This window comes from Bufo bufo, chromosome 7 (genome assembly GCF_905171765.1).
Source record: "Bufo bufo chromosome 7, aBufBuf1.1, whole genome shotgun sequence".
NCBI lineage: Eukaryota > Metazoa > Chordata > Amphibia > Anura > Bufonidae > Bufo > Bufo bufo.
In genome coordinates this window covers 33,926,045-33,944,535 of record NC_053395.1, presented here as the reverse complement: position 1 = coordinate 33,944,535, position 18,491 = coordinate 33,926,045, and the positions used below count along the sequence as shown (strand labels likewise).

General features: G+C 44.6%; 1 protein-coding gene across 3 annotated transcripts in view; it reads right to left on the bottom strand.

The window, feature by feature from the left end:
- Positions 1-18,491, bottom strand: part of MAD1L1 (mitotic arrest deficient 1 like 1) — a 639,505-nt gene that overhangs the window by 410,848 nt on the left and 210,166 nt on the right. For all 3 annotated transcript variants that reach the window (XM_040439787.1, XM_040439788.1, XM_040439789.1), the window contains one exon: positions 5,715-5,855. In XM_040439787.1, coding sequence (XP_040295721.1) covers positions 5,715-5,855 — 141 coding nt within the window. The remainder of the gene's footprint in view (positions 1-5,714; positions 5,856-18,491) is intronic.

Genomic DNA, 18,491 nt, shown 5'->3' with positions numbered 1-18,491 from the left:
GACATTAAGGTGTATAGAAAGCTTTAGCGTCTGATTAAAAAGCAGGAGGAAGTCTGGAGAACTTCAGATCCTCCTCCTGGGGGCATCAGAGACGTTAGACAGCAGGGTCCAGCTGATGTGACGGGTACTGACAAGTGTCCTTTCCACAAGGGAGCCAGGGTCAAACATTCTTCTATTCCTCCTTGGCAGACGTCTTGACATGGAAGACAGCACGATGAACCCAGCACTGAGGACTGGCAGCAGCTATCTGGCATGGAAGGGATAGGACTAAAAGTCCCATAGAGGCAGTGGTGATAGATAGGACAAACAAGAGCTCAAACAAGAGCTCAAACAAATTAAAAAGAAAGATACAGCATTGGGAAACAAGAGGTCTTGGCTCCATTGCCAATGTTCCTGCGTCTTGACTGAAGACCACCTATAAAACATGGGGCCAGAGATCAGGAGGGACTGAAAGGGATTCTCATAAATGACCCCACAGCAAAGATCAGAATGACAGACTACTACACCCATTGATGTGGACACAGCAGACCCTAATACTCCTTTTTGCGACTCTTCTCCTCCTCTATACATCCACTGGTAGAAACGGGAAGCACCAGAGGGAAGACTGGCGAGGCATGACATGGAGGAGGGGGAAGCAAAAAGCTACCCCCGTCTTGGCCAACGTACTCCGACAGAGCGCTAAAGCAGCGAGCAGATTCCTTGCCGTGGTGTAGGAAAGCCTAGAAGTGGCATGGCCATGGAATGTTCCTTGTCAGCCACCATCTCCAGATCATACAACGGTTGGAGGTCTGGTGTCTGCTCTCTCCTCGAGCCCTCTAGCAGCTGCACATATGGCCTCCATGACACGGACACCCTTGCCCATGACGTAAGTCATGGCCGCATCTCAACAATTACCTGTGCAAAGAAGAAGAATGTGGCTGCGCGGCAGAATTGACTGCTTAAAAAAAATTAGGTGATAATTATTGGTCAAGGAGTTAACAGGTTTCCATTTTAGCCCTCGGTCTAACTGGCAAACAATGTGTGAACATAAGCGCACTGACGTGCCAAAATTGTCAGCCTCATAATGAACGGATTAGAATACATATGGTGACCTCCGCCGCACAATCTCTAGAAAACTCTGGGAACGATGGCATGTGTCAGCGGGTCTTCCCCGCGAAATCTCCCTTCATTAATAGAGCCAAATGTGATGTAATAAGATGTCTGTTAATGTTGTTGCTTTTGATAGGGACGTTGCCGTCTGCGCAGAAGAGACTAGCCGCCATATAAACAGCTCTGCAGCTGCACAGCGGTCACTATGTGTGTACTACGGTATAGCAGGGGAGGCTGGGAAGAGTTCGGGACAGAGGCACGAGGCCTGCATATATTCCTTTATATAGAGGCAAGAGAGATAAAATACAATCTCTTCTCAGCCTTCTTGGCTCCGTGCCTTGAGATATGGAGAAATAAGTCTGGTTAAGGCCTCTTTCACACTGGCGTGTGCGGCCCGTGATCGTGCTGCGGCCAGCAAAATGCAGGCCGCAATGCACGAGCACAGTCCGTGGGGCAGCCGCAGCGGATCGCGGACCCAGTCACTTGAATGGGTCCGCGATCCGGCCGTTGCTCAAAAAGACAGGACATGTTCTATCTTTTTGCGGAACGGAAGTATGGGACAAAACCCCACGGAAACCCCCCTGCTTCCGTAGGGTTCTGTTCCGCACCATTCCGCATCTCCGAATTTGCGGATCCATTCAAGTGAATGGGTACGTATCCGTGATGCGGAATGCCCACGGAACGGCGCCCGTGTATTTGCGACCCGCTTTTTGTGGCCCGCAATACGGCAACGAGCCGCAGACGCCAGTGTGAAAGAGGCCTAATAGGGATGCTGTGCCTACCAATCTCACATGACTTTTTTTTAGGACACCTAGAGACTAGTCTGCCTCAAGTGACTCATTTATTTATTTGCTAAGCTGGATCAGCACTGTGCTGGCAGCAAATAAAAGAAGACGCCAATTGAAAGTAGTCTTGCCATAGACAAAGCAAGTACCTGCAGTCACCAGTAGGTGGAGCTCCCAGCACACAGATATATACTGGTCATCTTCCATATTAGTTGTATAGACGATCCATATACAGATAGCTCCCCCTAGTGGTGACTGCCTGCTGCAAAAAATCAGTGCATTAAAAAAAAAATTCAGACCCTTTCACTTTTTTTCACTATTTTATGTTGCGGTCTTGTGCTAAAATAATATTTTTTAAAAATCAAGTTTTCCCCTATCATTCTACACTCAGTACCCTAGAACAAGAAAGTGAGGACAGAATGTTAGAAATCTTTGCTAATTTATTGAAAAGGAAAAACTAAAATCTTGAAATGACATAAGTTTTCAGACCCATTACTAAGGACTTCATTGAAAACCCTTTGGCAGTGATTACAGCCTCCAGTCTTCGAGGTTTGCACACCTGGATTTGGGGATTTTCTGCCATTCTTCTCTGCAGATCCTCTCAAACTCTGTCAGGTTGGATGGGGAGCGTCGGTGGACAGAGATGTCCAACTGGGTTCAAGTCAGGGCTCTGGTTGGGCCACTCAAGGACATTTACAGAGTTGTCCCTAAACCTCTCCTGTGTTGTCTTGGCTGTGTGCTTAGGATCACTGTCTTACAGGAAGGTGAACTTTCGGCCTAGTCGGAGGTCCGGAGCTCTGGATCAGGTTTTCAGTAAGAATATTTCTCTACTTTGCTACATTAAGACTTCCCTCAACCCTGACCAGTCTCCCTGTACCAGATGCTGAAAAACACCCCACAGCATGATGCAGACACCACCACGCTTCACTGTAGGGATGGGACTTCCCAGTGCCTGGTTTTCTCCAGATACGATGAATACAATTGAGGCTAAAAAGTTCAATCTTGTTTCTCATAGTCTGAGAGCCCTTTTGGTGCTTTTCTGCAAACTTTCATGTGTCTTTTACCGAGGAGAGGCTTATTTCTGGTCACTCTGCATTAAAGCACAGATTGGTGAAATGCTGCATTCCTCCAGAAGTTTCTCCCATCTGCACACAGGATCTTTGAAGCTCAGCCAGGGGAATCTTTGGGTTCTTGGTCATCTTCCGGGTCTTCTCTCCTGATTACTTGGCTTAGTGGGGCGGCCATCTCTAGTTAAGAGTCCTGATTGTTTCAAACTTCTTCTATTTATGAATTATGGAGGCCACGGTGCTCTTGGGTACTTTCGGTGCAGCAGAAACGTTCGTGTCCCTTTCCCCAGACCTGAGCCTCCACATAATCCTGTCTCTGAGCTCTACAGGCAGTTCTTTCCTCTTTATGGCTTGGTTTTTGCTCTCATATGCATCGCCAGCTGGGAGACCTTATATAGACAGGGCCATGTCTTTCCTAATCACGCCCTATCCACTAAATTTACCAAACGTGGACTGCAATCAAGGTGTAGAAAAATCTACAAGATGATCAAGTAAAATGGGAGGCCCCCAAAGCTAAATTTCAAGTGTCATAACAAAGGGTCTGAATACTTATGTCCATGCAAAATTTTAGTTTTTCCTTTTTTAATACATTTACAAAAAGTTGAATTTCGTTTTCACTCTCTCATTATGTGGAATTGGGTGCAGACTGATGGGGCGGGCTTTATTTATTTATTTTAGCACAAGGCCGCAGCACACAGTAACAAAATGTGAACATGTCAACAAGTCAGAAAAACAGAGCCCAGACCCTGATGAAATAAATGATCAGAGAACCCAAAAAACTTTGTATTTGATGTATCTCTCCGTGGGCGGCGGGGCCCATTTAGAGTTAAGCTATGGAGCCCTATGGTTTCTGTAATGTCCAGTGTCAGGAATAAGGACCGCCTTATTCCTAGTTATTATAATGTTTGCTGTGATAATATATGTTTTATGGTTATGTGTTGTGGTGTAACATGTTCGGTGTGATTCACATATATAAACAATATGTATTTATGTATTTGTATTACAAGGCCAGCAGCCATGTTGGGGGTAATGGAACAGAAAAACCTCTCTGTAGGGGGTCTAGGCCAGTCCCCAGTTCACTCAAATTTAGCAGACAGCATGGAACCTGCGGTTCATAAGGAATTATGAATCGCCGTCCATCCCAGACACAAACCAGATACATATTTGTGTCCCTGTGGCCACGATGAATAGGCCCGTTGTCATAGCTTGGTGGTGGGATGCCAGGGAGGGGAGATATACATATCTCCCCACAGAAACCAAATAACGGTACCATGTTTGGACTCTACTGGCAGCCGGAACCCAGGCGGATCCATTGGTCCAAGAAGGGGAGGGGAGGGGCCGGCTACAGGTTAAAAGTGTGCTTTATGAATGAAGCAGGCGGAGCAGGCACGTGACCTCAGTGAGTTACGGCCCCCTGCAGCCCGGCCGGCCTGCCTGCTAGTGCTTACTACAGGAGCGTGACATGTGTACCGGTAAGTACAGTACGCAGGGGGAGCGCATCATTACTCAGTTAAGATATGATGATTAACACTACGTATAATACAGTACATACTGAGCAGCGGGGCCAGAGTACAGTGTCTGCACTGCCCCGCCGCTCTCCCCGTCTACTACAGCCCCTCCTTAGGGATCTGTGGATGGGATAATGATGGGGGGTGGGGCATTATGATGGGGGGATCTGTGGATGACACTGTTATGAGGGGGGGATCTGTGGATGACACATATAGCAGTGTCATCCACAGATCCACTACCCCATAACAGTGCCATCCACAGATCCCCCCCCCACCATCATAATGCCATCCACAGATCCCCCCACCATCATAATGCCATCCACAGACCCCCCCACCATCGTAATGCCATCCACAGACCCCCCCCCCCCCACCATCATAATGCATCCACAGCTCCCCCCATAAAAGTGCCATCCACAGATCCCCCACATAACAGTGCCATCCACAGATCCCCCACCCCATAACAGTGCATCATCCACAGATCCCCCATAATAGTGTCATGCACAGACCACCATTAGTTCAAACCCACCAATAGCACAACTTTTGGTTAAAAATATATTTTTTCTTATTTTCCTCCTCAAAAACCTAGGTGCGTCTTATGGGCCGGTGCGTCTTATAGGGCGAAAAATACGGTAAATATATAATTTAATCTTGTGCTGTCTGGTATCTCGATCATGAATCCCCAAGTCCGTGTTTTGGCTTAGTAATACGCTACTGCGGGTTGGTTTCTTACTCTATATAATCCCATTAGTGGACTGGGCTTATATCAAACAAGGAACTGGTGGCATTCTTTCCAGGCTGAGAAAGCGCTGTTTCACTGGGATAGCGAAAAGGCTCTCTCAGCTTGTTGCCTCTCTGTGCCTGTGTGGACAGGAGGAGTCTGTGAAAACTGTATCAAGACTGACCTTATCCGCTCCTCCAGGAGGATGTAACGTCACGGTTTGGTAACCAGTGACAATACCATATCTCGTGAGCTCGGCGTAGACGTCCGACGTCAGTCGGGGTACAGTATTCGTCACACCCAGCATGCCAGATTCATTGCTTGTCAAGGGTACAAAAGCTTATAGACATATGAGGCTGTTGTATTTGAAGATATGAGAAAGAAACTTGCACATTTACAAATTCCTGCTGTAGGCTTGCAAGCCTCCTGTCTGCAGCAGATAGTGACAAGGTTGGCAGACGGTGGTCTAATGGGGGGGCAAACCTCACAGAAACGATCAGGCAGGATTATGGCTGTCCCTGCACCACTCCTATCCAGCAGCAGTTACCTCCATCTCAGCATTGTGTGCATGGACTCTCTGCAGATTCTCTTCAGACTCGCGAAGACGGCGACTGAGCTGAGGAGTGTGCTCCGATGGGGTCAGCTCACTGTCGTATGAATCCAGGATTGACCTCATTCCATCGCGCTCCTGTATGGAGGACCGTAAAGAAAAGAAAAAAGAGAGAAACGATCAGATATAAAGTCAAAAGTGGAAATAACACCTTAAAACCCCACGTCAGCCATAGATGCAAACAATGGGTTAAAAAAAAAAAATCCACACTGCATTACTATATTGGCGAGCCTTGTTTATCCTGATTTTCCTAGTTAAAAAGGGATCTCCAGAACTACAGAATGGTGGCCGCTTTCTTACACAAACAGCACCACACCTGTCCGCGGGTTGTGCCTTTTATTGCAGCTCAGCTCCATTGAAGTGAATGGGACTGAACCGCGATACCACACACACCAGGTGTGGTGCTGCTTGTGTAAGAAAGCGGCCATCATTCTGTAGTTCTGGAGACCCCCTTTAATGAGGAATAAAGAACTGACACATCAATACAAGTGAAGTAAGAATAGGGCAATCATATAAAAATATATTACATTTAAAATATTTCCATTTTCATCTGCCCTATTTCCAACAGCACAGTGCACAATACCGGTAGATGCCATTTTACAGCTCTCCGGGTTTATGAACAAAATGCAAAAAAATACAGTTAACACTGACACAAACACAAAGCGGGAAAGAAAGCAGGAAAATGTGGCTCTATATATCAATACAGATGTAGGTAATATTCAGTATCTGTGGTCAATGGCTTAACCATTCCACAAAGGAGACCCGTATCGTCATTTAATGCAGCTCAATGTTCACCAATCCGTAGTGTCAGCCCTCCATCAGCCAGGAAGGGGCAAAGAAGCAGCAGAGCAATATCTGCCATCTACAGGCTGTTAAAAATGACAATCCAATGAGTTAAGACATTAACTGATACAGTATGTTGCCGCCTGATGTTCAAAGTGCATAGAAAAGTGCACGTCCACCTAATGAGCTGAGTAACGGTGGTCGCACATGGTCACTCTCCCCACAGCCAGGTCTCTGTTCACTGCATGTTAGGCAATACAAATCGCTTTCTGTCCTGCTTCTTATGGAAGGAGAAGATCCTCTGTAGTAACAATATAGCAGTATAGCTATAAAGACACCATCTGCAGGGCAAGTAAGAAGGGACTAAATTGTCAGCTGCCAGAGGAAGCAGGGGACTGATTCTGTCTAAAGACCACCCCAGCAGCACCAAGGACAACACTAAGAACCAAAAAGTGATGAACAGGTTGATTTTTATGCTAAAGATACTACAGCATTTCTGGTCTTTGGGTACGAAAATGATTAATGGGGTAGTATTTCAGAATTCAATGGCCATGGGGCCTAGTAGGGGACTAGTAGCGCAAAGGCATAGCTAGAGGGGAGCTGTACATGTCCCTTAGTGTCAGGTGCCACCAACAAATGTTGGGTTAGACATTTACAAAGCAAAAAACGGACTCTCCCACAGATGTAAGGCTACTTTCTCACTTGCGTTGTCAATCCCAGTATTGAGATCTGGCAGAGGATCCCTATACCGGAATTAAATGGATCCGTTTTGATTTTGCACATCAGGATGCGGTTGTGTGAAGTCAAAATAATTTTTTTTTTTTTAAAAAAACGGATCCACCACTAAATAAATTGAAAGTCAATGGATGACAGATCCGGCTTTTTAGGCTCCTAAAGAAACTGATCCGCCACCATTGACTTAGGGTACTTTTACACTAGCGGCAGGACGTATCCGACAGGCTGTTCACCCTGTCGGATCCGTCCTGCCGATATTTCGCCGTGCCGCCAGACCGCCGCTCCGTCCCTATTGACTATAATGGGGACGGGGGCGGAGCTCCGGCGCAGCACGGTAGTGCACAGCGAGAGGCCGCCAGACTAAAAGTACTGCATGTCCGACTTTTTAGTCCGGCGGCCTCTGGCCGTGCACTGCCGTGCTGCGCCGTAGCTCTGCCCCCATCCCCATTATATAGTCAATGCGGACTGAGCGGCAGTCCGGCGGCATGGCGAAATAGCGGCAGGACGGATCCGACAAGGTGAACAGCCTGTCGGATCCATCCTGCCGCTAGTGGGAAAGTACCCTTACATTCTTTTCAGTACCGGATCCGTTTTTTTTTTTTTCCGTTTTTGTGACTGGAAACAAAACCCCAGATTGCAGAGGTTTTGTGTCCAGTCACAAAACGGAATGCTGCCGGAACGGAAGAGACCCTGATGCATCCTGAACGGATCTCTTTCCATTCAGAAAGCATGAGGACTAAACCAACTTTTTTTTTTTTTCCGGTATTGAGATCGTCTGCCGGATTTGAATACCGGAAAACAACAACGCAAGTGTGAAAGCAGCCCCGGAAAGCTTAGATACCTGTATATACCTGGGCTCTCTCATTTTACCGGTCAATATGGAACTAATCTCAGAATTCTTTAAATCTGCGTCGACAGACATTACGCACTGATTTACCAGGGGCCATTCAGAATGTCGCTTCAATTTCGCCTAGGCACAAAGTGCTGCACGAGAACAGTGGCTGCTTGGACAGAGCCTGGAGAAAGCAGGCGCAGGAGCGATTATTCCTGCGGCCCTTGTCCTACATTACGGGATACTTGCTGGCCGCCGGCCAGACGCAGCCTGTTTTACAACTCCTGCATATCACGCTGGCAATAGATTAGCTCTAGATTGGGCCTATTTAACAAATGAGCCCTACTAACATTTTACCGTTACTTAGCTTTACAATCTGTCACTCGCTGAAGCTGCGGATCTGGAATTCCACCAAACGTCGCCTGCATTCCCTTAATCTGCACTGCATCATGGCCCCTGCCAAATGAGATTTCCGCCACGTAAGCTTTGAAAAACGGGCACCTGCGCTGCTAGTTTCAGCCGCCGTGACACCGAGACCCTATCAACCATCTTAGCAGAACGCTGGACGGGAGAGGCCTGCAGCTGTATTCCGAATAAGTCATCATCGTGATGAATGGGACGCTTAGGTTTTCTACTACAAAAAGGGAGAAGAAGAAAAAAAATATAAAATAAAATCACTGCACGGGATTTGCTGCATCAACAAGGTTGAAGGAATTTTCCGTGTGCTGCCAAGTAGGAGAGGCTGCCAAAAGGATTGCTCCGGCCTGTCGGTGGTTAGCGATGACTTGGGTGATCTAAGCTCGGAGAAAGCTGTCAGATAAGTGACATTATCAAACTTGTTTACACTTCGGAGGCCCCGTGTTACCCTCCCTGCTGCAGCTCCGGGTCCCTGGTGGATTTCACGCCATCGTCTATCAGGAGTTAGTTTTTTGTTTTTTTTTCACAGCCAAGGGGGATGGTGAAGCAGATGTAATCTGCCGGAGAGAGACTATTTTTCTGGTTAATAATACAAGACATACTGTCGTGTCTTGAAATGGTGGAGAAAAAAAAAAAAAAAAAAAAAAAAAAGGTCTCGCTGCTTCTAAAAGCAAATAATAACATTTCCGTAGAAAGTTCTGATCGAGCTCAAACAATAGGGAAGGATGGTGGAAAGGAATCCATGGCACACCACAGGTTATTAGGTTTTAAAGGGGTTCTCTACTCCTGGGGGCCATTTCTGCAGTTTGTTTGTTTTTGTTTGTTTTTTGTAGGAAAAATGCTCTAATGGCACTGTTTAATATTGCATCCAATGTAGTGGGAAGCTGGAAAAAAAATTCCAAATGAGATGTAGCAGGGGTAAGCGGTGCAATTCTGCCACAGTTTTACGGGCTTCATTTTTATGTGGTAAAACTGACAAGTTAACTTCATTTTCCACAACGATACCACATTCATATAGTTTTTCATGTGTTTTAATACTTTAAAAAAAATAAGATTTTTTTGGTTTGCATTGCCAACTTTTTTATGTTAATGTCTATGAAGGTGTTGTGGAGTGATCTGTCATTTTCAGTGACGCCATGTTCGAGTGTTTACCGTATTTTTACAGACCCCCAAGAGGCACCAGACCCCAAGAGGCACCAGACCCCAAGAGGCACCAGACCCCAAGAGGCACCAGACCCCAAGAGGCACCAGACCCCAAGAGGCACCAGACCCCAAGAGGCACCAAGGGTATAGAGGAGGAAAACAAAGAAAAATTATTTTTCATCAGACCCCTAAGCTCCATCAGACAAACAAAATAAAATAGAAAAACTTCCCTCTTCTGCTCCCGACCGCACACCCTTCCTACACTCCCTGCTACTTGGTCTTCTTAGGGGACCTGTGCTGCATTGTAACCTAACATTGAACAGCGTCAGGTCATAGTGTGCGCCTACGTGTCCTGATGCTATATGCAGTCAGGGCACCGTGTCTTAAAGGGAACCTGTCACCGGGATTTTGGGTATAGAGCTGAGGACATGGGTTGCTAGATGGCCGCTAGCACATCCGCAATACCCAGTCTCCATAGCTCTGTGTGCTTTTATTGTGTAAAAAAAACGATTTGATACATATGCAAATGAACATAAAAGAGTCATATCTTACTTGTGTGACCAGAGAAGAGTCATATTTTCAAGCTCTGAATCATCTCAGGTTAATTTGCATATGTATCAAATCGGTTTTTATACACAATAAAAGCACACAGAGCTATGGGGACTGGGTATTGCGGATGTGCTAGCGGCCATCTAGCAGCCCATGTCCTCAGCTCTATACCCAAAATCCATGTGACAGGTTCCCTTTAAGGTCTGATAAATACGGTGTGCTTTTTTTGATCATTGGAGGTAATGCAACGGAAAAAAAAATTGTGAAGCGTTTATATTCTAAGAGCATGGCCATTTTGGGACGTGGCAATACAAATGTTTTTTTTTATAGTTTATTTTTATTATAGGGAAGAAGGGTGATTTCAATTTTTATATTTTCCAAAACGTTAAATTTTTTTATTTTTTACATACTTAGGGGTCCCTTAGGGAACTTTAACAAGCAATTGTTAGAGCACTTGAAACATAGACTGCAATGAATTATCACTGCAATCTATGGGTGTTGTGCTATGTTCCTATGGAGCCCTCCACCTTCAAGCCTCCATAGGAACTACTGATGTGGGAGCCTCGGATCCTTTAGTTTAGAGGGATCTAGGCTATCAACGGGCTGCCCCAATCGCCAGAAGGAGCCGCCTCAGATGCAGTGGCATCTGAAGAGGAAAAGAGCAGAAACCCAGCGGCTTCGAGGCGGTGCTTTAAGGCAGTACGTATAACAGAAATAGTTTTTTCATTTTTTTTATTCTTTTACATGTTAAGCTTTTAATTGTCATGGAAAACCCCAATGCCCATCACTATAGGAGTTTATAGGGTGGATAAAAGCCTCCTTCTCTGTCACAGTCAGTTCAGAGAAGGAGAAGGGGTGCTGGCTTAGCTTTTGAAATGAGCCATTCGGCCAACTTCCTATGCCACCGACACAGAGGGGGGGACAGCTATGTTGAAACCAAGGCGTAAGTGGAGGTGCCGCTTTCCGGAGCCAACAGCAGATCGGTGGACCTTTTATCAATAAATTATATTGGTAGCTAGACTCATTTTACATTTTAGATGCAATGAAATTCATTTTATTTTTATGGTTGGACAATCCTTTTAAGTTAGGATGACCTATAAATTGATTTTAGAAAAAGGATTTCTAAACCAGACAACCCCTGAAACTTTCAATCTAAACCAAAAACATGTGGCAGACGGACCTGGCCTTTAAAACAGAGGCTACAGATGAGAAAAGTTCACCAGAAAAAGAGACATGACCCCGATTCCATCATTGCATCAGTCACCGGCATTTACTATATACTGTACAGGCAGTAATTGCCTAATAATATATAACAAGGGCACGGAGAATGGGCACTTTGGAGAAAGGAGCAGAAGTTAACAAGCCGTGCACAGAACATGGCCTGCAGTAAAGAGTCAATGGCCTGCAATGCTCGTAACCAGCAGCCACACAGTGTGCAAAGTGCCTACTGTTCTACAGGGGTCAGCCAGTCAAACTTATTACACAAGACCCGACCCAAGTGCAGAGTCTAATCTCCTGCCAGCTGAGACCCTTCAGCTAACCCGAGTCTTACCCTCGGTTACTGCAGTCTCAAAACTCTATAAAAGAAATATTTCTTGTTTACTGTTTGGTAAAATGCCCCTTCCAGGCAGAGGGTCTGGCGAGAAAACAAATTTATTGCAGAAATAAATAAAGTGTACAAAGACGACTGCCATCATTCAAACGCGGTAAGAAAAATGGTCACAGGAGGCAATGACTTCACATTCAGAATATACTGCCACAAGGGAAAGCTGAGGAATTCTGCTCATGCAAAAACCTCTTTAAATACGGATTTACTATATATTAAAAAAAAATATAAAAAAATGAAAACATGCCGATCTCTACAAAAAAAATATAAATTTTTTTAGATATGTGCCAGTGCACTGTGGATGATTACTTCCTCCCCATACTCTCAGCACAGACACTGATTCAACAAGGTCTACAGCAGGGATCAGCAACCTCCAGCACTCCAGTTGTTCTGAAACTACAACTCCCAGAATCCTCCTTTCACTTCTATGGGAGTTGCAAGAACAGCCGAGTAAGTGTGCATGCTGGGAGTTGTAGTTTCACAGCAGCTGGAGTGCTGAAGGTTGCCGATTTCTGGTCTACAGGAAAATGAGAGCTCCTGACAACCAACAGGAAGTCAGTAGAATAGTTGAGATATCAATCTGCCGACTAATATTAGGATTACTGTATATTCCTCAAAATAGGTCAGGGGTGGGAGAAAGATCATTTTTGGTCAGAGAGCATCGGCTAAAACTGTTATGACACTGGTGTGGGCGACAAATTATTATTAGGCCTCATGCACATGACCGTATCAGGTCCTGAAACCGCGGATCCGCAAAATACGTGTGCATGTCCAATAATAGGACATGTTCTATAATTTGCGGAACGACCACATGGATGCGGACAGCAGACAGATAAAATGTGTGTGTTGTCCGCATTCTGCTGATTCATAGAAATGAATGGGTCCACGTGCGAGCCACAAAAAAATAAAAATAAAAAAATGGCCCAAAACTACAGTTGTGTGCGTGAGGCCTAATGAATGGAAATTACTTCTGCACCTGCATCTACTCTACAGGTAATGGAAAAGTAATGTTATCTAAAAATCCCAGTAATCCATATTACAGAAATCCTCGAGTCGACATTGTAATAAGTACACAGAAAGAATCCACCCTCGGGGGCTATTTTCTTTTCAGGCAGTGCGGCAAAACTGCATTTTCACTGCTCGGCTCTGGTTTAAGACCTTGTTTTACTCCAATGAGGTCACAAAGTCACCTAATAATCACTAGTGACACTTGAGGCTCAGCGCGAGGGACAGTGCATAGGAAGTGAAGATGGAGACGGCAAGGGAGAGAAAGCAAAAAAAAATGAGCAAGCACGAACGAGAGCAAAAAGGAACGGCGAAATGAGAGGGAGAGATGAAATCCGAGATGGGTTTTAATTGAAGTGGCTTTAGAGTGGGACTGGTGGGAGGAAGATTGGCCTATAGAGAATATAGAGTGGAGCGCTGTAATGCGCTGGAGGGTCGCTATCTGCAACCGATCCACGGAAGGCTAGACCTGGAATGGAAAAATCCATTATCTTACACTCAACCTGCATGCTTATGTGACAGGACACAGGTGAAGGACATATCGCAAAGACAATATACTTGGGAAAGGGAAAAGTGAGGAATATATGGATAAAAAGGTACAGAAATAGGAGAATTTCCAAAGAAATTAAACATTTGTAATATGCTTTTTGGGGACAACTTCTTGGGAAGTCGGTGGATGCCATATGGGTGCTCGACCGCAACCCACACTAGAGTCAATTTCGTAGGAAGCTAATTGGCCTATCTCCACGCATACACAGGGAGAACATACAAGCTCCATGCAGATGCTGTCCTTGGTTGGATTTGAACCCAGGACCCCAGCAGTGCACCAGTGCTAACCACTGAGCCACCATAAAAGAGGTATATCCACTGAAACGGCAAGGCAATATGATGGGCAGGAGCAATCGACACGCTCACCCTTTCAGACATGTAGGTGAACATTTAACATAGCATGCTAAAGGCCGGCGCAAGAATTAAAGGAATACTGTGCAAAACCACACAATGACTAGTGTAAAGGCTCTAGAGCAAAACAATACAAAGAACACAAATGTAAAATATTACAGGGAATCTGAACGTGAATAAGCTGTGTGCAGTGTAAGTAAATGATGGCTCGCTTGCATTCAGACGCCGCGCTCTCACAAACCAGCAGTAACATGCATTGACAGGACTCCTCTCTGAGTCCTCTCCATTATGTGCGTGAGCAAGAAGTCCTCTCACTTAATTTTACAGATAAAAATTACATAACCGGACTCTGCGTCACCTACACTCTACAAGAATTACTCTAGTTTGGAAGGTGCTCAGGAGATGACAGATTCCCTTTAGAGAGGAGCCGTCGCTTCTTCTGATATGCTTGTTCTCGTAACTACTTGTATTCCCGATGTAATAACAATTCTGTAGCATCCTTTCACATAACTATGTTGTGCCTTTCCTCTGTTATTCCTAGTAGAAATTCATGAAGGAAATGCCAGCAGTCTGCAATGAAGGTCCACATGGCTGTAACCAGTTGAGAGTGTGTCCCTGCACAGTCTGACCCTGGCAAGGCTCATTGCAGCAGACTGTGCATGGACATTCTATTCCCCCAACTGGTAACACCCAGCCGGACCTTTATTGCACAAAGTGTAGCCCTGTTGGGTTCCTCTGCAATCAGTAGAGTAAACTGACAGTAAGGGCTCATGCACACGACCATTTGATGTTTTGTGGCCCGCATATTGCAGATCCGCAAAACACATACCAGTCGTGTGCATTTCCACATTTTCCGGAATGGAATGGCCGTCCCCTAATAGAACAGTGCTATCCTTGTCCGTAACGTGGACAATAATAGGACATGCTTATTTTGTTTTGCGGAACGGCCATGTGGACATATGGACAAGCAATGTACACTGAGGCATTTCTGTTTTTTTGTTTTGTTTTTTTCTTTGCCCCATTGAAGTGGATGGGGGCTGGGCCTGATAACAAGCACATCCGCTATACAATGTATGGCACTGTGCTTGGTGAGCTTCGAGAAAGCCGCTAGGATGGGTCATCGGTATCAAAATCTCGGAAAACCTCCTTCACACGTCAGTGAATCACGGGTGTGTGCTGTACGTGTTTTTCATGGACAGCACATGTTCCCATTCATTGTTTTAGCATGGTCTGCGGTTCCGTGTTTTTAGCACAGATACATGCTCTATTTTGTCCATGCTCGCAGATCCATCACGCCCAACATAGTCTATGGGTGCAGGAAAAACACAGGTCCAACACATATGCAATCTGTGTTTCATCCGTGTTTCATGGACCATTCGGAGGAAATGCAATGAAAATTTATTTTCAACTGCGCAGTGAAACAAGGATGTCACATGGAGAGCAAAAAAATGGACATATGGACCAAACACGGATCCTTCACGGACATCTTATCACGGATTACATCACGGGCTTTAGGCTACATGCACACAAACCAATTAAAGTTTATGGGGTTATCCACATAGCTATTTTTTAATGGCCGGTGAACAGCAGTCTCACAAAAAATTTTGGCCATTTTCACAGCCATACGAATCCCACTGACACCAATGGGACAGTTTTTAACAGCTGTTTAGACAGGAGTGAACCAGTCTAATACCCGTTAAAAACATGTTCGCTGTGAAAAAAGGGCCTTTAGGTGGTTAATAAGGCCCTTACATGAGATGGAACACTTGCTCCTCACATTTGAGCAGGGTGGATTAAAAATCAATGATTTTTAAAAAAAAATTGAAAAAATCTGATTTTTTTGATTTAAATCGGATTTTTTTGATTTAAATCGGATTTTTTTGATTTAAATCGGATTTTTTTGATTTAAATCGGATTTTTTTTATATAAAATGCTTTTTGAGGAAAATATATTACCATCCAAAGGTTATTTCATTATGAAATAAAGATTACTTTTTTAATTATGTAGAATAAGGCTGTATATGTTTAATTTTTTGTTAAATTCCATTAATCCATTCACAATGTCATGCTCTTCCAGAGGTTTTTGTAAGATTACTGGGTAGTTTCTCTGCCTACAAGATATTATCACAGATGCTTGGTTTAATTTTGGAGTTCTCAAAACTGAATTTATAACATGAAAAGAGTTGAGAAAAAGATCTTAAAGAGGACCTTTCACCGATTATTACACTATGAACTAACTATACAGACATGTAGAGCGGCGCCCGGGGATCTCACTGCACTTACTATTATCCCCGGGCGCCGCTCCGTTCTCCTGCTATGCCCTCCGGTATCTCCGCTCACTAAGTTATAGTAGGCGGAGATTCCAGTCACTAAGTTATGGTAGGCGGAGTCTGCCCTTGTTCTGCTCTAGCGCTGGCCAATTGCATTGCAGAGCTCACAGCCTGGGAGGTTATTTTCTCCCAGGCTGTGAGCTCTGCAATGCGATTGGCCAGCGCTACAGAAGAACAAGGGCAGACTCCGCCTACCATAACTTAGGGAACGGAGATACAGGAGGGCATAGCAGGAGAACGGAGCGGCGCCCGGGGATAATAGTAAGTGCAGTGAGATCCCCGGGCGCCGCTCTCCATGTCTGTATAGTTAGTTCATAGTGAAATAAATCGGTGAAAGGTCCTCTTTAATCCTAACTTCTACAAACCTAGAAATACAGAAATTATATATATTTTCTTTAGCCAAATTAGTTAACAAACATGGATGTTTAAGCAAATAACATGCTGTAATGTTATTGTTTCAGTTGAATAAATCCTATTTAAATTGTTATTATTAAGGTAATGATTATTTTTCTCCTTCCTAAGTACAACAGAAAAATTGTCCAAATATGAATCTTTATGTAAAAAACTATGATTTAAATCAAGCCTTACTGACTAGTGATTTAAATCGTGATTTAAATCGGTTTGATTTAAATCAAATCCACCCTGCATTTGAGGCAACAGGACCTGCACTCCCAGCATGCTGACGTCACATGACTGCACAGGTCCTGCTGCCTCATGGAAGGAGCAAGTCTTCCATCTCATGCAAGTGAATGAGGCGAGTTGTGGGGAAGGTATTATATGTATGGGAGCTAATATCTATTCTGGAAAACACCTTGAGGGCTATAATAACTACTAAGAGCTATCTACACCGGGGGCACTGGAGGGGTTGGGGTTTTAACTAAAAACCCAAATAAATGAATTTGTTTTTAACGGCCATTAAAAATGGATACAGGGATAGAAAATGGAGCTGAAGAACCTTGCTCCACATGATCGATGAGTGTCCAAGTGGTCAGACCCCCCAGATACTTATCTCCTACTCTGGTACAACAAAAAGCCAAAATGGTGCTATAAATCTTAGATAAATAAATTTTAGACTCCAGACAATCACCCAAAGCAACACGGTTCTACATAGAACACTTATTGCTGACATACTGTAGGACAATTACCCTCCTTACAGAATAGGCTCATTTCTCCATAAGGGGAGCCCTGGGATTATCAGAGGGCCAAGGCTGCATTAAAGGTTGCTCACGACCCAATCTGAATACACTTGAAAATGTGCCTGCAAAAGCAATTACAATGGGAAATCTTTGCTGCTCCTAATCTAGAGGCCGGTCTGCAGAAATACTGCTTCAATGGGGGTATTTAATTGTGGCGTAAGTGTCTTTCTGAGACACACGACTCTCTTTCCTTTGCTTAAAGAATTTCGGCTAATTAGCCGCAAAGTGGAGAAAAGCGTGCAAAATCAATAGGGGAAAAATTAAAGTTACAAATCTAAGTGAAGCCTGGCATGATCCCTGGTGAGAATCTGTTCCTGGGGTGAAGTTTATCTAGTGTCATAATTTTATTGAAATCCTATATCTTGCTATTGACTTTTATGGTTTCAAGCGAGACACCAGGGTTATCATTATTGGAAGCTGAATGCTGCTCTGAGGGACAAGAGGGCCTCTCTCCACCCAGCCCTCTAAACAAGCTGTAATTGCCTGCTTTATTGATCAATAAATCTCCAAAGTGCTTCCATTCACAGGCACCGAGCTTCATTCAGTCCACTGCTCTGCATTCAGGGGGGGCTTTAAAACAAAAAAGAATGGGGGGGGACACACAAAAGAATTGTTTAGTCGTTAGTCCGTACGGCGGCAGGGCAGCACAATCTGCTTCTTGTAATAGGATTTCGGTTTGATTATTTTGGAGGGAACACGGTCCACTGAAATGCAATTCTGATTCATACGCAGATAATGCTCGCGAAATACAACGTAACACCCAACATCTGAAGCTGTACACGTAAAAGATTCTCAGCACCCCAAATTACAGGTGTCCGGATGAGGTCTAAGGCCAGACACACGGAAGAAACTTGCAGCGTGACGTCCCGTTCTGACCTCGGCTTCTCGGACAGGATCGCACAGCATTATAATGATTTATAATGCTGTGTGACTCAGAGAGTCCTGGAATCTATTGTATTACACTGACAGTATTGTGTTCAGTAGATTCCAGGACTCTCAGGATCACACAACATTATAAATCACTACTCACACTGACACACGCTGCAAGTTTCTCACATTGAACTCGCTTGTGTTTGCCCTAAAAATGATGTACACAGTGCTCCCTCAGGAAACAACGGCCTCAGGATAAAATATTTTCAACCTACAATGGAATTTGTGTCCCATTGTGAGCTGAAACTAGGCTCAACGTACAATGCCTCAGACTCCGATCCAACCAATC